Source organism: Alosa sapidissima, chromosome 11 (genome assembly GCF_018492685.1).
Source record: "Alosa sapidissima isolate fAloSap1 chromosome 11, fAloSap1.pri, whole genome shotgun sequence".
Lineage (NCBI taxonomy): Eukaryota > Metazoa > Chordata > Actinopteri > Clupeiformes > Clupeidae > Alosa > Alosa sapidissima.
Window position 1 is genome coordinate 13,508,780 of NC_055967.1, and position 26,399 is coordinate 13,535,178.

At 45.5% G+C, this 26,399-nt stretch overlaps 1 protein-coding gene across 4 annotated transcripts in view; it reads left to right on the plus strand.

Annotated features, from left to right (window-relative positions):
* LOC121724564 (transcription initiation factor TFIID subunit 3-like) overlaps positions 1 to 26,399 on the plus strand; it is a 33,773-nt gene that overhangs the window by 4,900 nt on the left and 2,474 nt on the right. For 2 of the 4 annotated variants that reach the window (XM_042111227.1, XM_042111228.1), the window contains 4 exons: positions 21,765 to 22,007; positions 22,129 to 23,996; positions 24,166 to 24,248; positions 25,761 to 26,010. In XM_042111227.1, the coding sequence (XP_041967161.1) occupies positions 21,765 to 22,007; positions 22,129 to 23,996; positions 24,166 to 24,248; positions 25,761 to 26,010 (2,444 nt within the window). The other 2 variants (XM_042111226.1, XM_042111229.1) reach the window with 2 other exon arrangements.

Consider the following 26,399-nt stretch of genomic DNA (forward strand, 5'->3'; position numbering starts at 1 on the left):
TGTATGTGTGCTTCTGTGCGTGTGTGTGGAGGGGGTAATGGGGTTAGTGTGTGTATTGGGGAGGTAATGGAGAGTGTCTGTGTGTTTATGTGTTTATGTGTGTGTGTGATTTTATGTGTATGCATGCATGTGTGTGTGTGTGTCTTTATGTGTGTGTGTTTGCATGTGGGTGTAAGAAGAGCTAAATTCCATTGGTGAGTGTGAGCAACCCCCAGATGAGCACACGGACACCACCAAAGACTTTCTGAGTAAGGTTTGCATATAAAGACGAGATGATAGGTGAAAAAGAGGAGTGTGACAACCAGCTGTCTCAACTGAAGACAAAAATATATTGCAGCTGGAAGCCTTTTTTGCCCCCTATGAGTCACCTATTCAGAGACTTTGTGATGAGGATTACACTGATGAAACCAGAGCCAGAAACTCTCAGAGGATGAGTTTAAAAGTAAAGCCACAAAGCTTGTGAGTGATTTTTAGTGCTCGCTGTCAGAAGTTTGGTGGACTCTCTAGATTCACACAAAGTGGCTGGTGCTTTCATATCCAAGGCAGACCCACACATTTCTCCCCATATGGCTAGGAATGCTGCTTCTGATTTAGTCATAGAAGTGACTGATGTGGTGCAGAAACTTCTGGAAGCCACAGACTCCACTGACACTCCAGCAAGCCCATGCTCTGACATGAAAGAATACATTGATAAGGGTATAGAACCTTCACATAGCATCTGTCAAGCAAATGAAGACGCTAATGTGACAATCTGGTCCAACACTGGCAAAACATTCCAAAGCTTCAGGAGAAAATACCACCTTGCACACTTCAAAACTGAGGACAAAGACAACGAAGAAGCCATTAGCAAGGTGCTTGGTTTCATTCAAGAGGAACTCGCGCAATCTGTTGATGTGGATAATTCAGAGGACCTCCAAATGATAAGAGGCATATTGTAGTCCATGCAATAATCGACGACATTGGAGAGGACGAGTTAAGGGGTCCAGTTAAGGGAAGACCCACAAAAGCTGAATTCCTACTCATCCACTGCATCCAAAAACAAATTGTCAAAATTGAGGTCTGAGGTCTTACCTGGTGCAATCCTAAGCCTTAGTGCGCTGAAGCACCTCCTGTGCGACATGTTGACATGGATGAACATGAGCCCTCTCCTATCTCTCGCAAGTTGGTCATCAACATTGTAAACACCATCTCTACTGAGCTGGATGACCAGAATGAGGATTGTTCTCTCACCCACTCAGGATCTTAACTCAGTGGGGGATAGACTAGAGATATTGCTGTGTGATGAGAGACTGAGCTCACTCTCCCACAATCTTAGTAATCTGATTCACCATCTTTACCTTAAGGACCAAAAAGGAATGGTGGCCACAAAGTTTGCCTCTGATTCTCTACTTTTAAACATGGGACAGAGTGGCAAATTCCCCCAAAAAGATATTGTCAGACAATAGGTATATGCTGAGGAGACAGTGAAGCATTTTTTTCCTTCCTTGCTTCAACATTCAGGGGGCTTTGATTAACTTGTCGAGCCCTATGCAATTGCGTAGTTAAGTTCTAGAGCAGAGCTCTTTAGGCCCAAAAAGGAGGACAAATGAGCGTCCGGCTTGAGGATGCGCTGGACGCCAGACAGGGCGTTTAAAATCCGGACAGTCCAGCCTAAATCCGCACGTATGGTAGGCTACCCTAATTCAACATCCCATATCACCTTGGAATATGGATGTGGGAGTTTTCCAACATGCTTCATCCTCAGTGTCTTGCCCCAATGTTTTGCATTTCTTGTATGAAATAGTATCCTATGGTGTCTCGATATCTCCTTAACAAATACAGAGCACATTACAAGTTCTTACCACAGTCATGGTAAGTCATGGACCCACAGCCATTTACTAATCGTCTCTTTAGCAGACCTTCTTCAGGTGATCCGATGCAGCTTTCAGTGAGAGAGGATATTGTTATGGATTATCCTTCACTGAACCAAATGGATTCCACCTCGGGGGCCGTATTCACAAAGCCTTTTATCTTACCACTAGGAGTACTCCTAAATCGCACTAAAAGATTTTAGCTAGGAGTTTTCTCTTAAAGGTTATTCACAAAGCCTTTCAGACCTAATCTTAGTAAGGAAAAATGACAACTCCTAAACTAAGAGTGAGTCTTCGTTGCTATGGATGACGTCATTACTCATGCACGAGCTTGACTGAAGTGACCACCTTGATTGGCTGATGATTGTAACGCGGGAATGATTCCAAACACCTCCCTTACGATGATGAGTGACAGGTCTGAGAATGCGTGCGCTACACAAGGACGGAAGATGATGAATAACTGAATAAAAAGGTCTGGCCTAAATGAATCAAGAGTAAGGCAAAACAAATAGCCTAGTAGCCTAATGAAACATGCGGATTGATCCAGTATCTTTGCATTATTAAATTAACCTGTCACCATAGCCTATATGCCTACGTTTGCAAAGAGGAGAACATTTTAATTTGATTCACAATGAAACATTACATTTAATTTACATGTTGACAATGTAGTAGTTTTGGTTGTTGTTGGTGGCGTTATTGCATCCCTTTTATGCCTACAATGCAAAATTGTTCCCTCGCGATCGGAAGCTAGCCGCATACGCATTTCAAAACATCGCAATGTGAAATGCCACAAAAAGGGTTTGTGAATAGGTCTTAGTGAGTTAGGAGTCTTCTCAACTTCTTTTAAGCTGTCCCAGACTGAGGTGCTACTTTTAGGTCTAAAATGCTTCGTGAATTACTTTTAGTGAAAAAAAGTAGGAGTCCTAAAGTTAGGAGTGACACGCCCATTATTTTTAGGAGTTGCTCCTAAATTCGCCAGTTAGGAGCTACTTTTAGCCTTAAAATTCTTTGTTAACCTGGGTGCCATTCCAAACTTAGTCCCGCCCACAACTGAGGTCGGGAAGTTCGGTCTGGCATTGCTTCATTGTGGTGGAAGTATGCTCGCCCTATATCGGGCGGACCAATCAAATCAGGCTTTATGATGATGGACAGGTGAGCAACAGCGCCTGGTCTATCACGTCATCTGAACACGCTTAGATTAGGCTTATGTTTGCAACACAAACGCTGTGGCTAGAAGGATACATGGCTTTTAAGATCCCATATTGAAAATTCATATTATTTAATGAGGTTGTATCACTGAAAACGATTATTTCTGAAAACTGTGGCCAAAGTTGAGATGTGGGAAAACTCGTGGTTTCACTTTCATCAAGGGAAAACAGCGCTGTTGCATTGCGACATGTTCCGTTTAAAATCTCTGATTGACCACCTGTTCGAGGGATTTGCGACAGCCTTTCCCAGCTGTTTAACATGTTTGTAGCATATCACTGTTCAACAGAATTATTTTTAAAAACGGAGGGGATATAGGAGAAGAAGGATGGTTTGTGTGTTTTCTTCCTACACCTCACGGTAAGCTATTTTGTTGCTCTGATTGGTTAGGTCTATCCAATTGAGTGCAAAGGCATTCCCCCCCTGTATCGGTTGAAACACGCCCCATAATTACGTCCCAATGGAGCAGTATCAGACTCATATTCTGACTAGAATTGAGTATGACTACGTCAGGCTAATTCTTTGTGAATACGGCCCCAGATGATTAGGCTACACCAGTCTGGTGACTATGTTAGTCATGCAACTACTTTCTAAGTTGAATGATCAAGAGTCACTCACAGACAATATGTTGGACATGTCTAGAGTGCTAATTGACAGGGTAATCACAGAAATTGATGCTGTACCGGACATTGCAAAAAGTAATGAATGTCCTCATAGTGTGAGAATTCAGAAGTCTGCTGAGCTGTTTACAATGATGATCTGCATGAGTTTGGCGGTAAGGAGATTCTCCTGAAGGCAATGATGTCAGGGGATCCATTGCACTTCTACAGCCAGGTTGTTGAATAAACAACCTGGCTGTAGAAGTCCCCCCCATTGTGTTTGTAGCCTAGCTTATGTTTATTAGTTGAGCGGTTGGGAAAACGTTACAAACTTTAGCCTGGGTGAACCTATAATGAACCTGTTGGCAAGTGAGAGGATGAATGTGGCATTTTGTTAAATTTATAGGCAACACTGGGTGGCAGTCCAGTTGATGGCTGTTTGAATTTGAAATGGAGTGGGCAGGTCTGTGCACCTTTCAAGCAAAACGTGGTGTGAGCAAACATTATCATTATTTTATACAGTCTATGCTTGTAACTTTATTTGCAAGACAGATGGACTGTAGAGACCAGAAAATGCATACAATTACGGTCTGTATAAGGTTACAGGTTTGTCAAAATTAAAGATACTATAGATTCTAGTCATGCCAGAGATGTTAGTCCTACAGAGCCAGAAGGACTCGTCATATGAGATGAAAAGGGCTGAAGCCAGTTGGATCAAAAGTGCCAAGTTATTCGTTATCAGGTGAGTCCCAAAGCATATTGTTAAATGATTCTGATTTGGAGATGTGAAATTGATGGCTTAGCAATCTTTTAAGATGTTTTTATCCTTGCTAGTACAAGCTAGCAATGTCAGATCACGTTAGCTACTGTAATTTAGCTAACGTTAACGTCATAAATGTCGACTCGGACCCAGAAAACGTAAAGGTTATGAACATAACCACAGTTCTCTGAAGGAGAACACGAGGCGTTAACCAATGGGAATACATTCCACGTTCACGTGATCGCAACTGAAGTCCTCTCACAGGTCCTGCTAAGGTTCTGTTGGAGCGAAAAACTGCTCGGCTATAATAAGCTGCCGCGGCCAACGCCAATTACTCTAGTCATTCTGAAGCGGCGTAAACACAAATCACATGCTCCAAGACTAGACGGATAGAAGGGTTAACGCCTCGTGTTCTCTTCAGAGAACCGTGGTTATGTTCATAACCTTTACGTTCTCTTTCAGTCGAACTACTAGGCGTTGACCAATGGGAAAACACACGCTTACCTTACCCGGCTAGGCTGTCATAGCAGAGCTGTTCCCGAGTAGAGAATACACGTGCGCTGCGCTGTCTCGAGCAGAGCGCCTATCATGTATCGTCCTGGCCAAGTCGTAGACAAATAACAGTATCCCACGAAAACGCCCATTGCGCTCGGGGGCTGTCGGTGAAACACTAGAAACACAGCCCAGACCACCTGTCCCCACTCAACACACACCAAATGCACGTGCAAAAAATGGGGGGCCAACTCCGGTCCTGACCGTGTAAATGCCACAGCGAGCCTCCATGGGCCAGCCTTGGCTCGATATCACCTGCCGCGATAGCCGTAGTGTGTCGGGGATAACCATGTCCGGCCGTAGCCTTCTCTTGAGTCCAGCCGGGTTCCCCTTTGCACCGCGCCTCTGAGGCTATGTCACCGTGCTACGATCACATGCCACTGACAACACTGAACAAGCCACAGACGCACTCGCGGTGTTCAGGCTGTAGTAACGCGCAAATGTTTTGCCCGTCTTCCAGCTGGCAGACCTACATATATCCTCGAGCGCGGCCTCCTTCCAGGCAGCCCAGGACGCCGCCACCCCTCTGGTGGAGTGCACCCTTAGGTCGCCCGGCTCCTGCCACCTCATAAGCCGCTGCTATAGCCTCCACGATCCAATGGGAGAGCCTCTATTTAGAGAGGGGTTTCCCTAGCGCTTGTGCACCAAAACAGACAAACAGCTGCTCAGTCTCCCGTAGCGCACTCGTCCTTCCCGTGTAGACTCTCAGAGCCCTCACCGGCAGGCTACAAAGCCATGGCTCTTCCTGCTGGGCCTCTGGGCCAAAAGCGGGCAGCTCGATCACCCTCGAGCTCGCCGAGGAAGACAGAATCTTTGGCTGATAAAAGGGATTAGGGTGGAAGACTTTCGAGTCATCCACTGCGAATTGCATGCAGGCTGGGTTAACCGATAATGCTGTGAGGTCACCCACTCGCTTCACCGAGGTCAGCGCGAGCAATAGCGCCGTCTTATAGGACAGCCATTTCAGTTCGGTCTGCGCCATTGGCTAAAACAGCGCTCCCGCCAGAGCCTTCAGCACCAAGGCCAGGTCCCAAGGTGGAACTGTGACCGAGCGTGGAGGTCTGATGCCTGTGCCCCTCTGAGAAATCGCGACACGAGGGGGTGATCCCCAGGCGACATCCCCGCCCAACCCATATGACAAGCCGATATGACTGCCAAGTAAACTTTTAGCGTGGACGGGGCACGCCCCAGGTCAAAAAGATGCTGCAGGAACACCAGAATCTCCTCGATTGGGCATGTAAAGGCATCGAGTGCTCTCTCCCAACACCAGTCCACAAACACTTTCCATTTTAGGGAATATAGTGAGCCGGTTGACAAGGCTCTGGCACTCTGTATGGTTTTCACCACCGAGAGTGGCAACCCTGCGCTAAGTAGCCTCAGCCTCTCAGGGGTCAAGCCGCCAGCTGCCATCTCTCCGGCTCCGGGTGCCAAATCGCCATGTCCGGCTGGGACAACATATCTTTGAGGGCCGGGAGCTTCCACGGCTCGCCGTGCAGTAGAGCCATTAGCTCCGGAAACCATATCTGATCTGGCCAATGAGGGGCTATCAGGATAGTCTCGTGTCTGCCTCTCCTCACCCTCTCTAAGACCGCCGGTATTCGTGGGCCAGAGCGTCTACCCCCAGCGGAGCATCGCTCTCCGTCAGTGCAAACCACTTCGGGCAGTGGCAGATCGACCTGCGCCCTCCTAAAGCGCTGCCACATCCCCTCCACTACTTGCGGATGGAGGCGCCACTCTCGATGCGACAAAGGGCCTCTCGACAGCATATCCGCCGCCCCGTTCTGCTTGCCCGTCACATGAACTGCGCGGACTGAGAGGAGATGACACCTCGCCCACAGTAGCAATCTCTTCACTAGGTGACATAGCTGCGGCGAACTAATGCCCCCCTGGCGATTGATGTATGCCACCGTCGCAGTGTTGTCCGACCTCACCAACACATGACGCCCTGCTATAAGTGGGCGAAAATGCTTGAGCGCAAGGTACACCGTCAAGAGCTCCAGAGCATTTATGTGCAAACGCTGTAGCTGCCTGTTCCATGTCCCCCTGATCGATCGCCCGTCGCACACTCCTCCCCAGCCAAGGAGGCTGGCATCCGTAGTCACCACTTGCCGGTGGGCTACTCTCCCCAGCGGGGCTCCGACTGAGAGGTTCTCGGGGGTACGCCAATAAGCAAGAGCTCTCCAGCATGTCCGATCCATTCGAACGCGCTTGTGCCTGTCCCTGACAGGATGAGCGCGGAGCGCTGAACACCATACTTGGAGATCCCGCAGGCAGGAGGCGAAGGGGAACCGCATGCGAAGCCGTCGCCATTAGCCCCAGAAGGCGCTGACATTGGCGCACGGTGACCATAGCGTCTCAGCGAAAAACGCTGATGCAGTGCTGAAGGCCTGCCCGACGTGCCTGAGACAATGTCACTGTCATGCCCACCGCATCGAACTCCAGTCCTAGGGGATTACCTGCGCAGGCACGAGTCGGCTCTTTGCCCAATTCACCTGGAAACTAGCCGTTCGAGATGGCCAAGCGTCTCGACTACATGCAGTTCCAAAAAGGGCCCTGGAGTCTGCCAGTAAGACCCAGTCGTCCAAATAATTCAATATGCGAATACCTCGCCTCCTGAGAGGGGCTAAGGCTTCCCGAACAACCTTGGTGAAGGTGCGGGGCGCTAGAGCCAGCCTAAAACATAAAACCGAAAACTCCCACACCTCGTCCTCGAACGCAAAGCGCAGGTATTTTCTGTGGCGAGGATGAATCGGAACATGAAAATATGCGTCTTTCAAGTCTATCGTGACCATCCAATCCCCCACGCCAGGGCGCGTATGGGCGAGACCCTTATCCGCCTGACACCCGTGAAGACGGGAGGAGCACGGGCAAACTGTAGTTCGTACCTGTGCTCCATTGTATGGAGAACCCATTGGGAGTTTGTGCACTTCCGCCAATCCGCAATGTGGTTCGCCAGACACAGCGGCCGCGGGCTTAACCCAGGCCGACCCACTCCAGGCGGGGCATCCACATCCAGAGCGGGCTTGGCCGTGCCTCATCATGATTATTGATTGATGATTTTTCTTATTTTTTTATTAACAAGTGCTTGTGAACAAAACAGCGCAACTGCGCATGAACTGTCACTTTGGAGAACCCTGGCGCACTTGGGGAACGGCTCGCCAACCTCCCGTGACCATCCCAACAGTCAGCTCGCCTGAGGCTGGCCGGTGGGGGCTGGGCGTGAAGCAGACCGCTCCCTGCCCCGCTTCCAGCCTCGCCTTGACTGCCCGTCCTGCCGCGGCGGGTAGATGCCCCTCTGTTGCCCAGGCGGCCTCTGCTTCTGCTGCTGCTGTTGCTGCCGCTGTGGGTGTGGCGCACGCTTGCGTCTTGCCCGCACATGGTGTGTGGCCATTGTCGGCGCCTGTGCGGTGGGGCGGGAGATCCCTTCTCGCCGAGGCAGAAAGCTCTTCAGCGCCTCCGCACTTTTCTGGGTTGCCTCAAAACGCTCCCTCATGCTGGTCATCGTCGGCCCGAACAACCCCGAGGGGGTCGGAGGCGCATCAAGTAAGGTGATCTTCTCCCTGTCCGGCAGCTGTGACAGCGTAAGCCACATGTGGCGCACCAGCACCACCAAATGGCCCATTGCCCTGCCCTGCGCCAGAGCAGCACACCTCGACGCTCGCAGCGAGAGGTCCAGGGCCTTCCGCCACTCCAGGGTTGGGGCCGAAGGCTCCTCCACTTCGGTGGCCAACCTCATGCTCTCCCCAGCGTATACCTGGAGAACCGCTGCTGTGTTGAGGGCCCGGCAAGCCTGCCCTACACAGGCATATGTAACCCGACAGGGCTTGGATGGCAGTGCCAGCGGTCCCCGGGCCGATGCTCCCTGGGGGCAAAGATACGCCGCCAGCGTCTCCTCCACCTGGTGAGCCAGCCCCTGGTCCTCTGCCCCATCTAGGGCAGAGAAAGGACCGAAGCCCTGTACCGGGGACCGGGCTGAATACGGCTTTCCCCAAGATTTCTGAACCTCCGCCAGAAAATTGGGGAAGGCGAGGGGCCAGGACCTCTTCTCTGGCCGGTGCTCATAGAAAGAGCCGTCCATTAAGGAGCCCTGGCGGTCCGGCTGCTGAAGAAGCAAGACAGAAAAGCGAGAAAAATAGAGAGAGGTATAGAAAGAGAGTCGGCAGCAGTCGTCTTCTTCCCCGGCAAGGCTGAAGTCGATGACACCCATCTCTCCTGCTCCTTAAACTTCTCCCGATATTCTTTGCCTTTCCTCTTGCTCGCAAGACCGTGTTTGATTCTCTTGTGGGATCTGAGAGGAAATATGTTCGTCAACGACCTTTTTTTTCATGACTAAGACAAGACGATGACGAGACGGCAGTAATGTCCTGAAACACTGACTAAGCCTATCTTAAGATGCATTATTGTTGACGAAAAAAGACGAGACTAAAATGTTTTGCATGAAATAAAAACTAAGATAAAATCTCTCTTCATTTTCGTCTACAAAATGAGAAGACAGAATATCTAGCTGTTATGTTTTCAAAATATTCCGAATGAGTTCATACGCAACAGCTTTCCTGTAGGCTAGTCTACGTGCTGTTGCTGCAACCCTGTGGCTGCAACACAAAACTACATGGAACAAGAACACTGGAGATTTCTGCCAGAGTTAGCAAGCTAACTACCTAAGCTTTATGCCACAATGCTACATACCCAGAAGTTGAAGCTTCTCTCATATAAATTAACATCCCCCAGAATGTCCATACGAAAATGTTCATCATGTAATGTCAACTATTTAACTAGTTAGACTGATGATGCAAAGTTTGCTAGCAAGTAAGCTAATATGGAAAGTTCGCTAGCAAGTTAGCTATGGCTAAGATGGAGAGTCTGTTTGGGGAATGTGTTGTGTTTGGGCGCATATCGCCATCTAGCGAGGCGAGTAAAACATTAATACTTTGGCCTATGACAGTGTTTCTCAAACTTTTTCAGTTTCAGGACCACTTACAACTAACCCTAGCTAAAAAAAAAAAAAAGATTAGACCTACTTCAACAGTAGCCTATAATTAGTCTACACAATAGGCCTACTCACTGAACCACCTTGCTTATTGTCTTTGCACTTTGCTTATTGTGTGGATTCATACTGTATGATTTAAACTGGCATATCTTACATAGACAGTGTTCCAGAACTGTTTTTACATACAAGTTGGTTCAATATTGCAAACAACTCATCTATATTATATTTTACCACGTCTGCTCGCGGACTACTTGGGATAGCTTGCGGACCACCAGTGATCCCCGGACCACACTTTGAGAAACACTGGTCTACGAATATGACAGTGGTCCAGTCAAATCTTTTACTGTCTATGGTCAAATCCCAGCCGAGCTATAACTGTAGATCGACTTACCTATGCATGTAAACATACTGACTGACAAAAAATCAGAATGAGTAATTATAACAGACGAGTAGCCCTGTGGACACACAATATTGTTGGAAAATTGAGATGTGTGAAACACTATTTGACTCAAATGGTAATCAGAAATAATTTGTTATAAAATAAAGACTAAAATGTGTTGACAAAAACTGACTAAGATACCTTTAGTTTTCTTTTGACTAAAACTAGACTAAAATGACGAGACTTTTAGTCGACTAAAACTTGACTAACAAAAATGATATTTGAATGACTAAATATGACAAAGACTAAAAAGGAAATTTCGTCACAAGACTAAGACTAAATTAAAAATAGGTGACAAAATTAACACTATCTGCTTCATCAGCGACGAAACCTCAGCGAGAAAGATATGCAAAGATATGCAAAGATGTAAAATGTACTCACATATCAATATCAGTGACAGATTGTAACAAACTAACTCTTGGAAAGGTAAGGTGAGGTCACACGCAAAGAGAAGGAGAGAAGGTGTTAAGCCTAACCTACATTTTTAAAAGATTTGGGAATGCCGTATTTAATTTACTATGCTTAAATGTATTCATGGATAGATTACCTACATTTTTCATTAACCTGAGTCTAAATCCAGCGTAGCATATGCTTTCATCAAAAACTAGGCCACAAACTTAAGCTATTTTTTTTTTTTTTAAAGTACAGGAGAAACCATCTAAATAGGTTACAGAGAGGAAAGGCAGACTTGCCTCTGAAAAAAGCAGGGAAAGAAGAGGAGACGGTGAAAGAGTGAGCCAGAAAGTAGAGGTCTGTGCGGGACAGATTTTTCAGTTCTGCTCCTGCAACATCTGTCCTGCTCCCGCAATAATGTGTCATTTTTAGTCCCGCTCTCGCCCGCAATAATGTGTCATTTTTAGTCCCGCTCTCGCCCGCAAAAGCCCACAGGATATGCAGGAGGGATATTCAGTTTTGCCTTCTGTCTCACAAAAGGAGCACTTGACACACACAGCTGAAAAATACTGCCAGATGTCTATTTCTTGATTCTGAATGTAGGCTAAAACACTTTTTTCGACTCCTATTTGTTCCACTTCATGTGGTTCTGTGCAGAAATACAAGACCAGTGGATAGTCATAATTTGTGTTTAAAAGGGGAAGTAACGGCTACATGTGTGCTATAATGTAGCAGAACTATAGGGTGACCACATAGCTGCCAACTCTCACGCATTGGCCGTGAGACACACGCATTTGATTAGTTTCACACACTCACACGCCACACCCCCGATTTCTCACGCTGAAGTGTCAACCCGGTTGGTCAGATGCCTGAAAAATTAGTTTAGCCTTACTATAGATCTACCTGTTGAGCCACGGTTATGCTTTCAGAGACGATGAGAGGGTTCAAGAGCACCCCCTGTCTGTGGAATTTTCTAAATTTTCTCTCATTTGCGATGCTACTTCAGAAGCCATCCCATTCGCATCTCCCCCGCATTTCCCCGGCTTCAGGTATGCATTCTTCCATGCATTATTCTGGATTCTTAGTAAATTGTGTTCTCAATTTAGTAAATTGTGCGCAAGTTTTATTAAATAGTACGCTCATTTTATTATTTACTATTTATTATTACATTTATTATACTTAGATCATATTATAAGAGCTGCTTGGCCAAAATGGACAATGTTAGTATGTTTTTAGGGGTTACTGGAGATGCTGAGTCCATATCTGACATTTTCAATATTCAAAATCACTATTTAAACTTGGTTTGGTCACGTTTTTACTCTCATTAAGCTGATTTTGCTGAGTTTTTGGGGGCTATTTAGACGGATTTTTGGACGATAAAAATGTTCAGTGTTTAGGAATAATTTGGATCCTCAAGTTATTTCTGAATTCCACAATAATTTTGGAAATAGCTATTCACTGGCCCTCTGCTGTGACTCACAATTGAGTAACAAAGGGAAGAACTAGCCTCTACTACTCCTCACTGTCCTCATCCGTTGTCCTGTCGCCATCTTCTCCAGACTCTTCATCCCTGTCCCTATATATTGCCACATGTAACATCACTGCCTTTGCAGAAACAATAATTAGTACAGGCCAGGCCTGCAGCTGCACAGCTGCACTTTCCAGATACATGTATATACAGTTTTAATCCAGCTTTGCAGTTACAGCTGATAACATCTAACAAATCAGGAGGAGCAACAGGACTTGAATCGAGGGTGGGCAAGTTCCTCTCCTTTCTTCATACAGTACCTGTCTTCTAACTCCCTCCAAATGCGGTGATATCCACAGCCGGTGGATCAGGACGGTCTGCTGCTTTCCAAAGCAGCACCTGTACTGTAGATGGGCACATTTTCCATGGAGGAGCAAGTTGCGTTCTGTAGGAGACAGTGTCTTCAGTGCTGGAGGAGCCGGGATTGGGAGACCTCACCGCCAGGGATGAATTACTGCACGGGCCTACCGGGCCCGGCCCAAGGGGTCAGGGGGCCCTGAAGCCCAAGCCTTTGCATGAAATCATTGCCTCAATATATACACATCAGGATGTAGGCTATGAATCTGGTTGAATTTAGTATTGTCCAGTAGAAAAAGTCCAGACAACGACTCTACTTCCTTCGTCAGCTAAGGAAATTCAAAGTTTCTACATCCATCATGAAGGCCTTCTACACTTCAGCGGTTGAGAGTGTTCTAACTGGTAGCATCATCACCTGGTATGGGAACTCCACAGTTAGAGATTGTAGTACTCTGCAGAGAGTAGTGCGCTCAGCTGAACGTACTATAAGAACTCAACTCCCTGCTCTACAAGATATCTATTCCAGAAGAGTACTCCTAAGAGCCCAAAAGATTCTGAAGGACTCTTCTCATCCTAACAATGGATTATTCCTACCGCTGAAATCAAGAAGACGCCTATGTAGTCACAAAGCCAGAACTGAGAGACTCAGGAGAAGTTTTTATTCCCAGGCCATCCGAACTCTGAACTCACACTATACTGACTTTGCACACATTCACTCCTCAGCACTCTCAAACATTACCCAACTCTGAACGCACACTATACTGACTTTGCACTCATTCACTACTCAGCACTCATGACCCCCCCCCCCCCACACACACACACACACACACACACACCTACAAGACTTTTAGCACTTTTACATCCCTCCATCCCAGACCTTTTATTTATTTTCTTATTTCATCACACGTCAAAACACACACACACACACACACACACACACACACACACACACACACACACACATATCTGACTTTCTCCAACTTTTGCACATCTCCATAGAACTTTTTATTTATTATTTTTGATTTCTCCTCCATCTACCCATGTCCTTGATTGCCTAGCCTTTCTGCCCCCCCCCAACCCCCACCCCCAACACACACACTTACATCATCACTGTCATCACTTCACATACATACAACACACTGCTTGCTACAGTAAACCTCCTCTACATACTTGCTGCACACTGCCCCCCCCCCCCCCCCCCCCCTACATACACAGCACATTGTCTTCAGGATCTTCTCCAACACACATCCTCTACATACTTACAGCACACTGCCCCCACCTACACACTACACACACACACACACAGTCACTGCTCCACTCCCCTCCCGCCCACACACACATCTTCACTGTCATCACTCACATACATCATACATACAGTACTCTGCTTGCAATAGTAAGTCCCTGCCCCCCCCCCCCCCCCTACATACACAGCACATTATTTCATCAGGAAGCTTCTCCAACACACATCCCCAACATACTTACAGCACACTGCCCACACACACACTACACACACACACACACACAGTCACTGCTCCACTCCCCTCCCGCCCACACACACATCTTCACTGTCATCACTCACATACATCATACATACAGTACTCTGCTTGCAATAGTAAGTCCCTGCCCCCCCCCCCCCCCCCCTACATACACAGCACATTATTTCATCAGGAAGCTTCTCCAACACACATCCCCAACATACTTACAGCACACTGCCCACACACACACACACACACACAGTCACTGCTCCACTCCCCTCCCGCCCACACACACATCTTCACTGTCATCACTCACATACATCATACATACAGTACTCTGCTTGCAATAGTAAGTCCCTGCCCCCCCCCCCCCCACATACACAGCACATTATTTCATCAGGAAGCTTCTCCAACACACATCCCCAACATACTTACAGCACACTGCCCACACACACACTACACACACACACACACACACACAGTCACTGCTCCACTCCCCTCCCGCCCACACACACATCTTCACTGTCATCACTCACATACATCATACATACAGTACTCTGCTTGCAATAGTAAGTCCCTACCCCCCCCCCCCCCCACACACACACATACACAGCACATTATTTCATCAGGAAGCTTCTCCAACACACATCCCCAACATACTTACAGCACACTGCCCCCCCCCCCCCCCCCATACACAGCACATTGTCTCATGAGGAAGCTTCCCCAACACACATATTGCACACTGCCCTCTCCCCACATACACAGCACACTATCCCATCTCCCCTGTCATCCCCCCAACACACACACCAAGACCCCTGGCAGTTGGGTTAGCCCCTTGAGCCGTGGATCTGCCCAAGGTTTCTTCCTTGGTAAGGGAGTTTTTCCTTGCCCCTGTTGCTCTTGGGTGCTCCTTGTTGGTGCCCCCCACCCAATCCCAATCCTCCCCCACCTTTTGTATGCAGCCCTTGCCACTTAATCTACTAAACCCCTCTTCTACTGCACTCTTTACCCCCCCCCCCCCCCCCCCCCCCCCCCACATCAAACAAATTAAAACATTTCTGAGGAAGGACCCCCAAACCTTCCTTCCACATATGCGACAATTAGTGGGGGGCCCTTAATACATCTGGGCCCAGGGGCCTGAAAGTTCATAATCTGTCCATGCTCACCGCTAGGTGGAGGCCCAAGCAAAAGGATTCGAAGAGAACCCTTGTAAGGGGTACTAAGAAGCTTACAGAGGCCTTCAGTAGAAGCCGCAGGAGGAGACTAGCCGTCGCTTGGGCCTGTTTACGGGAGAAATGCTTGCCTGAAGAGGGTTTTGATGCAGTGGCCACAGCGGAGAAGGACTTCACGCGACTGGGAGAGCGGCCTTGGAAAATAAGGTAGTGACGCCAGCCTGGGCGCTGACTTCACCGAGAGAAGACCTTGAGCCCCTGGCCCCGCCAGGCAGCTTTAGGTCGGAGTTGGCGGTGGCCCTGGCTGCGGAGCAGAGCAGAGGTGGAGCGGCAAGGAGATGGTGCCTTGAGGACGGACGGTTGGCGGAGCCTGTTCGAGTCGGCCTGTTCGCCGTTGCTCTTTAGAAAAATAAGGGGGAAAAAAAGTTTGTTGTGTGAAATCCGATGGCACGAGCCAGAGAGAAGGTCTAGGCCTTGGCGCGATCGTGGCGGCTCTGCGACAAGGCAGTAGAGGAGGGACGCCAACGTCGGTAGCTGTAGCCTGATTGCGCAGCGTGGTCCCGCTGCGATGGAACTGGCGAGACGACGGAGTGGAGCATCGGAGGTGCAGTGCCAGTTACGGTGCTCAGTGCCGGGGAGTCTGTGGCAGTGGAGGCTAGGCCCCGCCAGGAGTTGGAGGAACGTTGCGGTGGTGCACAGTGCGAAAGTGCGACCTGAGGGCGTTCTCTGAAGGGAGCTGGGGACGAGAGGTGACAGACCAGGTGACTGCTAGCACGCCCCGCATTGGGCCGCTGGTGGTTGTGGTTCCCCAGGGTGAGTAGTGCTCTTGCGGTGTGTGCACCCCACCTGCTGTGTGGCAGTGTCAGAGACTAATTGCTGGACTGAATGTGGGAACGCCCGCGCCGAGGATGGCAATGGCTTGTTGGGGGAGCTGTGCAACGCCAGCGTGCTGGACTGTGCTTGAGATTCCCACGATGTTTCGCGCTGGGGATTCTAGGAGAACTGAATGATCATCTCAATACCAATGTTTCCCAAAAGGCTTGTCCCAAGGAGAACAGTATTACCTTAAACACACATGAGGAAACTGAACAGTCCAATCAGTAGACTAGCCAACTATGCTACTTTGTTTACAATATTTCCAGGCTTTAACCAGACAGCTGAATGTGGTAGAGTTGTAATAGAAATAGTAGGCCTAAGCTATAGGCTAATCTGCATAAAGTGTGCTGTCATAAATATCAGACATTCAGTATTCTCTCTTTTTATATCAGGATATAAAATAATACAGATATATTATTGTAATCCTCTGGTGTTCTAAGGTAGGCTATTGAAATGGCTAGCCCCCCCCCCTCCAAATAAAGAAAAATCGAGGTTCGTATCAAACCGTGGGTCAAAAATCGTGATACGAATCGAATTGTTAGGTTGGTGTATCGTTACAGCCCTACTGTATATCGCTACAGCCCTATCCTCCCCAAAAATCTGTCTAAATTGTACCAAAAAAACTCAGCTTAATGAGAGTAAAATGTGACCAAACCAAGTTTAAATAGTGATTTTGAATCTTGAAAATGTCAGATATGGATTCAGCATCTCCAGTAACCCCTAAAAACATACTAACATTGTCCATTTTGGCCAAGCCGCTTTCTTAGACTTCATAGCTTTAAGGGCTTTTGTATAATAAAGGAAATCATTGTAAAACCCACTAAAAGTGGGCTTGACCTTTGAGTATTTACATTTATGTATAAAAAATTTACAGAGAATAACAATCACATTGACTAAGAGATCATCGTTATCATTCACAGTAAAGAGTCCATATATAATGTCCTTCAAGTCAAAGTTATCTAACATAAAACATTTAGGACTGAGCCAGTTATGAAGGTCAAGCCACAAGGTTTTAACATAAACACATTCGACAAACAGATGCTCAGCGGTTTCCAGCCCATTACAAAATACACAATTATCAGTTTCAATCCCAAAGCGCCTTTGGATTAAATCGTTGGAGGGGTATATTCCATTCAAAGTTTTGAAATGTAGCTCTTTGGCCTTAGGCATTATGGGATATCTCATGTATTTACAGTAGTTCGCAAAAGCTGTATACGATTCTTTGGAAAAACTTTTAAAATAGAATTTCTATATGTTAATAAGGGGTAAGACCGGTTGATAAATAGGTTTCTAAGACATTTGTTGGAGCATCTAAAACTCTTAAAGTCACAACCTTCAACAAAGAGCTGTGGTAGGGAAGGACAAATATTGGGATCTGAAATTATTCCTCTTATTAGGCCTAAAATGGAGTCAGGTATGGCATCAAATACAGAATGATATGTATCAATGTTGCAGGTTAACTCATACTTCAAACAAAAGCTTTGATATGTTAAAAGACATCCATTAGAATCAATTAAATGCAGGACTGACCAGATGCCCTTCTCTAGCCAGTCCTTGATAAACAAGGATGACTTCTTTACAGTAATGTATCTGTTGTTCCAGATAGGTGTGTTGTGAGGGGTAAAATTATGATTGTACAGAATCTTCCAGTATAGAGCAACCTGCTGATGGAAGAGGGATAATTTGATGGGCAGTTTATGAATACAGAAGTCACATTTAAGGAAAAAATCTATACCACCTATTTTTTTGAATATTTCATGGGGGATATGGTACCAGAAGCTGGTACTGTTGTTTAAAAATGATTTCAACCACTTGATTTTTAATGTTCCGTTTATGGAGTCAATATCGATGGCCTCCAACCCTCCATCTCTGATGTCTTTTATGATTTCTGATCTTTTAACATAGTGAACCCTTTTCTTCCATATGTAGTCAATGTTTATTTGATTGATTTTTTTAATGGCTCTCTTGGAAATAGCCATTGAATAAGCAGGATATATACACCTTGAGATACTCTCCATTTTTGTTAGAAAGACTCTACCCAGTAAGCTAATGTCTCTCAGTAACCATGAATTAAGTTTAGCCTGACAATCCTTGGTTATCCTTGACACATTCATGTTCTCCCTTTCTGTTGGATCACTAGAAATAAGTATACCTAAATATTTAACTGTAGATTTTATGGGAATGTTATAGGCTTCGGTTAGATTGCACTGGTGGATAGGCATTAACTCACACTTATTTAAATTCAATTTCAGGCCAGAGGCTTTAGAGAAAGACTCAATCGTCTTCAAAACTTTTGGTGTCTCGGCCAGATGCTTCATAAAAATAGTTGTGTCATCTGCCAGCTGGCTAATTACAACTGGCAATCCTAAAACGTCAAGTGGGGCAATATTTGAGTTTTTTATAAGAATAGAGAGCATTTCTGTTGCAATTATGAAAAGAAGGGGAGAAATAGGACAGCCTTGTTTGATTCCACGTCCGATATTAAAACGGGGTGAAGTGCCCCCTGGTAAGGAGATGGAGCTGTTAGTATTGTTATATAGGGAAGCTATACTATTTCTGAATTTATCACCAAAACCTACTAGAGTCAAAGGCCTTGTAAAAATCAAGAAATAACAAGAAGCCCTCATCCTCAATCAAGTGTTTGTAGTCTAGTACATCAAGTACCAAGCGAATGTTATTGTGGATAGATCTACCCTTCATAAAACCAGATTGGGAATCACTTATAATGGTGTGGATTTTCTTTTTTAATCTGTTAGCATAAACAAGAGTTATAATTTTATAGTCATTATTTAATAAAGTAATTGGTCTCCAATTATCTAGCAGTTTGGGGTCTTTGCCATGTTTGGGAATTAAGGTTATTATACCCTGTTTCATGGTGGGGGGGGAATGTCATAATATCTGTCGCTTCCTTTAACATAAGAAGGAAAGGGCCTTTCAGTGAATCCCAGAAGTGTTTATAAAAGTTGGCAGTAAGACCATCAATTCCAGCAGATTTGTTTAAGGATAAACCTTCTACCGCTTTATCAAGTTCCTCAACAGAAAAGTCAGAGTCACACAATTCAGCAAAATCAGTATCTATACGAGGAATAAGATGCTGGATATTACTGAAGAAACAGTTTGCATCAGCACAAGAATATGCAGAAGAGTACAATTTCTGGTAGAAAGAAACCACTTCCTTTGTGATCACAACTGGATCTTTATTCTCCTCTCCCTTTATTAGTAAAGATTTTATTGAGTTTTTTTCTTGCCTTCTTTTTTCTAGCTGGCAGAAATAGGATGTGCTTTTCTCCCCTTCCTCTATCCACTTTGCTCTGGACCTTACATAGGCTCCTTCTGCCTTTCTGAGATAGATTTTATCAAGTTCAGAGGACAAGGTTTGTAGTCTTTGTCTGTCCACATCAGTAGGGGGCGTACTTTGACAGAGCAAGTTTATTTCTTTAATTAAACTGAGTTCTAATGACTTGTTGTCTCTATTAATCTTTTTTCCATAGGATATACAGTACTCTCTTATTTTAAATTTAATGAATTCCCATTTAGAAAGATAAGATGCTATGGAGTAATCTGATATCACTTGTGTAATGATGGCTTTCACACCATTATCAAACGCTTGGGACTTTAGCAGGCTACAGTTAAATTTCCAATAACCCTTATTGCAATAGCTGACATTAGAGGGTGTTACACTCAGTTTAATAACTGCGTGATCTGTGAGTGGAGCAGCTGAAATATAGCAATCTGAAATGGTGTCAATCATGGAGAGTGAGACCAGCCAGAAATCAATTCTTGATTTGACAGTGTGGTTTGGCTTGAACCAGGAATATTGCATGGTGTTTGGATATCTGTGTCGCCATGGATCCAAAAGATTATAAGAGCGACAGATTTCTGATAGAATAGAGTTATGGGAGTGGTTTTGAGGTTTGGGAGGGTATCTATCAAGGTGTTCATCAAGGACCATGTTAAAATCTCCGCCTATAACAATAGTAGCTGTTGGATAAGAGAGTTTACAATGTGCAATGGTTGCAGAAATGTCAGATATCATCTGTCTTATTTTGAGTTAGGTTATTGAAACCGTAGACATTGACAAGTATGTTATAATGATCATTAAGGTCTAAGACGCATACTAACCAATGGCCAGAATTGCTTGATTTAGACATTACCACTTTGGCTTGAATTTTGTGAAATAGAATTGCCACGCCATGCAGCTCTTGAAGAGCCATGATCAAACAAAATTTTGTCACCCCATTGACTGACACAGAATTTTTGGTCCTCTGTAGTTGAATGAGTTTCTTGTAATAAAATAAAGTTAGCTTTTTCGCCCTTACAAAATAAAAAAATTGATTTTCTTTTAGTAATATCTCTTAAGCCCCTAGCATTGAGTGAAATACAAGAAAAAGAAACAAACATAGAAAGCTAGCAATTGCTAGCGAAGTAAGTCCAACAAGGTAACAAAGAATTAAGGTTAGCTTAATTCCAAAACGAGGAATTATTGTCCCAACTGATTCAAAATGAGAAAACCATCCAACCCATTTTAAAGATAGAACTAATGGTAGTATGGAGAACCTAACCAATGTATAACGGTTTTTGTCTAAGTAATTTTAACTCCATCAATATAACCATGTGGTGTCAACCATAATGTCAACACTGTCTGGATCATGCGTTAATACTCCAATCCAAATGGTGGCGGTAACGTTAAGTTGCTAGTCATTTTCGTAGGTCGGCCAGCTGGAAGAAGAGAAAGTGTCTGTCGTGGGGAACAAGATGGCGGTCCTGTCAATCGCCTCAGCTGGAACATGCATGTAGATGTCAACAGTTAAACATAATAGAAATGTAACGAGAACACCCTGTTGCACCTATTAAGACGATCAGGCTTATGATTTCAACTATGAATTGCATGGACTAAACCTCTGAAGGAGTCAACGAAATGTGTGACAGTTATGTCCGCTCTCTGCTGCGTGTGTCCGTGGCGCAGATCTGTCAAGCTCTAGGCTGGGACGCAGTTCAGCTAACAGCATGTGATCTTCTTTCCGATGTACTAGACCGATATATTCAGCAGCTGGCAAGAGGTTGCCACCGTTATTCTGAACTCTGTGAGTAACGTCCCCAGACCTTGTGTAACGTAGTATCAACAAGGTGAACTTTTGACATAGGCTACATCTAATCACAACTATCAGCAACTCTCCCGTGGTAAGGCCTCAGTACAGTCGCACTCAAACTTGTGGGTTAGAGTTCCAACACCACTTTACTGCAGTCTATTTCAGTGAAGTGTCTTATAGCATATCGCAGTGTCATCATCTGCAACTATTAGATATTTAGATGACGCAATGAATTACGAATAACTGTCATCATGCTAGATTCTCAACAGTGTGTAGTGATCAGATGTCAACAAAGGGGAGTGTCCAAAGAGCTAATGAAGTTACCTGGGCTCTGTAGCCTAGACCAGACCAAGAATAACTAAGTTTATGCACACATGTCTTTTAGAAGTAGAAATGACAAACGAGAGGTTTGGAATATTACAGTAACAGCACAACGTTTTTGATTGGTATAATTTTATCACATCCCATAGGATTACTATTTGGCAGTAATTAGCTGTTGTAGACTGGGAGTGCAAATCTACAAGAGCTGTTTGCTTTCAGATGGAAGGACAGATCCTGTGCTGGATGATGTTGGTCAAGCCTTCAGATTGTTGGGCGTCAGTCTCAGTGAATTGGAGGATTATGTCCACAACTTGGAGCCTGTTGGTTTTGCCCATCAAACCCCCCTCTTCCCTGTCAGTAAGAACAATGTGTTGCAGTTCCCACAATCAGAAGCACAGGATAAGGAGGAAAGGAAGGAGTACATACCAGATTACATGCCTCCACTGGTCTCTTTGCAGGAGGGTAAGGCTTCAACTGATTTCAGTCAAACCTGTTGGGGTGGGGGGTGAAGACAATTGGAAAAAAGCATTCTATATTCTATTTCTTTATCCCATGTCTTTCTTTCTCTCCCTCTGCATCTCAGAAGAGGAGGAGGAAAGGGTCCTGACAGACATGGGAACATCAGCTGAGGCTATGCAAGTTCCTTTGGATGAGGAAGAGGAGGACCTGGGAGAAGAAGAAGCAGTCAGTGATGAGAATCACCCACTGAAGAGGCCCATGTTGAGTCCTGACGCCAGTATAGGTATGATGGCCAGCAAGAGGCCAAGGCTTCAATCTGGCTTCAGCCCAGAGTGGGCAGGGGAGCCGAGGGAGCCCCTCAGTTCTCTTAACCCCCAGCATGTGCCATTCTCTATGATGGATAGTATGGTATCTTTAGCATCATCACCTGAGACACCATTACCAAATACAGGCTTTAGACCCCTGCCTATGATTCCGAGACACTCAGATCACAAGGCTTCTTGTGCTCAGCACAGGAAGCCAAACGTTTCATCACCTGGTAGGCAAAGGACAAGATCACCTAAAGGGGCCGGTGTTGGGCCCTCAGCAGGGAGTCCCATATGCTCACCTAAAGCATTTTCAAAGGAAAAGAAGTCGCCAGGCCAGGCTATAAGTCCCAAAAGTCCAAAGAGTTCCAAGTCTGGCTCAGAGAAAGCTGCACACACTCCTGAGAAGGGCGAGCCCCTGCAGAGGACTACCCTAGCCACTCTGAGTGAGAGGATGGGGAAGGAAAATGTTCATGTGCGGCAGCAGAACTTGGAGTTAGACAGGCAGCTTGAAGAAGCACACCTCAGGAAGCTAGAGCCACCGGACAACACCATTGATGACTCCATCGATGCTGTGATCGCCAGGGCTTGTGCAGAACAAGAGCCGGACCCTTTCGCCTACACCTCAGCTTCTGATTCAGAGAGTGACAGCATCTCCAGCCCCAGTCGACTGACCATCATGGAGCCAGCAACGCCCAAGACCAAGATGGGAACAAATGTCTGCTATGAGAGAGACACGTCAACGCCGTTCTCAATGAGTGGCGTCCCGGGAAGCATGTGGACCATGGACGACTCCATCAATGAAGTAATTCGCAAAGCAAACCAGAGAGGTCCTTCTGGATCACCACTGAATGACTCATATCTGTCGTCCCCGTCAGCCTCGCCTCCCACACCAGAGCCTCTGATGAAGGTGTTTGAGGACAAGCACAAGATGGTGGCATCGGCTGATGTGAAGAAGAAGCTAAAGAAAGAGCTAAAAACCAAACTAAAAAAGAAAGAGAAAGAGAAGCCAAAGGAGAAAGACAAAGAAAGGGACAAAGGCAAAATGAAAGAGAAGAATCGGGATAAGACAACAAACAAAGACAAAGACAAGAGCAAGGAGTTCCTTAAAGAGGCTAAAATTCCCTGGAAGGACTTTTCTCTCAGGGAAGATGACCTTCGAGAGCATTTCAAGATTCGGGATCTCGTAGGCCCTGAGATGTCCTTGAAATCAAAGTCCAAAGACGGAACTGAAAGCAGCTTCAGGAAAGACAAGGAAAGGCATAAAGACAAGAAGAAGGACAAGGAAAAGAGCAAGAAAGATAAAGACAAGCGAGATAAGGGCAAAGACTGGGGGAGAGAGGGCAAGAAGCTGTCTGCAGCCCTCACTCCATTTGGTCAGGTTGATGTCCCCATGTCACTCTTCAGCCCATCCAGCTGTTTACGGGTTCCCTCTGTGCTGCCGCCACTCCCACCCATTCTGTCTGATCGGGACAGCAAAGGCAAGGAGAAGGACAAAAAGAAAGACAAGAAGGAGAAGAAGAAGAAGAGGGAAAAAGACAAGGAAAGAGAAAGGGCTAAGGAGAAGGAGAGAGAAAAGGAGGAAAAGAAGAAGGAGAAGGAGAGAGAAAAGGAGGAAAAGAAGAAGGAGAAAGAGAGAGAAAAAGAAAAGAGAGAAAAGGAGAAAGAGCGACTGAAGCTTGAAAAGGTAATGTGCTCTGGAGAAAATAGTTTTGAATTTATGGTGTGTTATAGAGGTCTACAGTGTGTATCATATAACCGCAAGTCAATTTAGATTATAAACAGATACCGTATATTGTAGGCAGCTACTAGTCATCTTGTGTCTCGTACCTCACCAGACTCTTGTGCCTTTGCAGGGGAAGGTGGTGCCTCCGGCTGCTGTCCCATCTCCTGTCATCCCTCGGCTCACACTCAGGGTCGGGACAGGCCAGGACAAAATGTGAGTCCCATGCCATGTTTTCATATATGATTTGATGGCTAAATGCTTGCTGTTCTTAAAATAACCGTATCAGGGGTGTGAGAAAAAAACAGTTTAGTAACTTGACAGTGGGGTAATTTTTTGATATTTCTCTTTTCTTGTAGCTGCTCTCCTGCTTCCTAGGTCTAGGCATGTTTGCTGCAGCTAACACCACTCTGTTGTGATGTGCACAGATAAAACACACAGATTTTCCCCACCTTTGCAATTACACTGCAAAAAAGGCTTATCTAATAACATCTAACCACGTGTTATTACCGTAATTTTATATCAAGATCAAACAATCTAGGTGGTATTGTTTTCGGTATAAAGAGACTTACCTAGCATTCTCTCATAAAATCATTCGTAATTTCAGAAGAGTTTGACTCATTTTACGATGTCTCATCATGAAATCAGGCAAATTTGCCTGCCAGTGCATTACGCAAATTTGTCTGGGTAAGACTTCTTAAAATGAGTCAAAGTCCTCTTAAATTAAGTCAAAATGGTTTTCGAGAGAGTGTTGGGTAAGTCTCTTCATATTTAAATAATACCAAATAGATTTTCTGATCTAACACTTGGTTAGATTTTATTTTTTGTAGTGTAGACTATGGAACTGGATGATGGACTACTCCAAACAGTATCAACATTGGTTATGACTATAGTTTGAATATTACGGATGAAACATATACAGTGTTTTTAAAGGGGTACTTGGCAACTACTGTATTTCAACGTAATAAACCCGTTTAGAAATCATTTGGATGGTTAAATGACCTGTTCCGGTGAAAATGGTGACTTTCCCCGCTGCCCCTAGCATTCCCAGGCAGAAAACCAACCTTGCAACATTGAGACTACCGCCCCAGAAAGAGAAGTGAGAAACAAGAAACTCATTTTAAATCGTGTTTCTTACCTTGTAACATCCACATTGTTTTGCCTGTTTCGCTAGCTTGTAAAGAAATCCATGTGCTTTATCATTACTTTTTTCCACAGTTTGAAATAGCATAATGCACAATTTCTCCAGCAGAAAATATAACTATATATAGCTAATCCTGCCAAGTTTCCCTTTAATATATGAAGCTTTGTAGCTATTGGTCTTGTTTTGAAATGCTTCTCTACTGTGTAGAGGCACAGTAGCATACCGTGGGCCGCTCCTGACTCAGGGCCCCATTGCAGTTGCACTGGCTGCATTGCTTATAGTTGTGATATTATGTAGGATTTATGTTTTTATGTGTGTACTGGACAGAGTGGACTAATCTTTAGCAGCGCAGGATGAGGCACTGAACACCAAATCAACAGATAGCAAGATGTAACCCTGTATCAGGACAGTATGTGTAGATTGTGTGAAGAAACCTCAATTCTAGAATAGATCACATTTAGTTCCTCAACCACATTGTGAGAATCCCGCTCAGAAATTCTTGAAAAAGACAAACATTTGGAAAGATGCATCTGTATATCGGTATGTGGGGTATCCTTTAACCATGCCCTCCCCCCTCACTCCAGTGTCATCAGCAAGGTTGCCCCCAACTCTGAAGTCCCTAAAGTCTCCATGGCCAAGACGCAGAGTGTGAAAGCAACACAGCCTCCGGCCCCGATGTTCTCTCCTGCGGCACCCCTGCTTGCTCCAGCTCCTTCTCTAGCTGTGGCAGCTGGGCCTGCAGCTGCAGTGCCTCCTCCTTCCGTTCTCTCACAGGGCAGCTCCCTGAGGACACCTGTGTGCAGCGTCGTCACGGAGACCGTCAGCGCCTATGTGGTGAGTTCTGTGTATCTCAAACTATTAGAGGTGTTGCGATTAATTAAGTAGCAGGGTCTTCGAGTTTGGTTGATGTGTTTTTAACTCGCTGTAGCTTCAAGTTTCAAGTTCAAGCTTCAATGATGTTGATGTGACGGAATTATATGTGTGTGTGTGTGTGTATATGAGAGAGAGAGAGTTTTTGCCTCATGGCATGCATGCTGGATGTGTCTTTGGGGGGGTGGTTACATCATCAATTCTACCTTTGATTTTGACTTTCAAACGTTTTTCAACTTAAAACCGAAATCGTGATGCCCCTACAAGCTATGTGTGTGTTTTGTTATGTCTGTGAAGTTCCTTTTAGAACTTGCAAGTATTGTAAATCATAACTGCATAGCACATTTAAAACC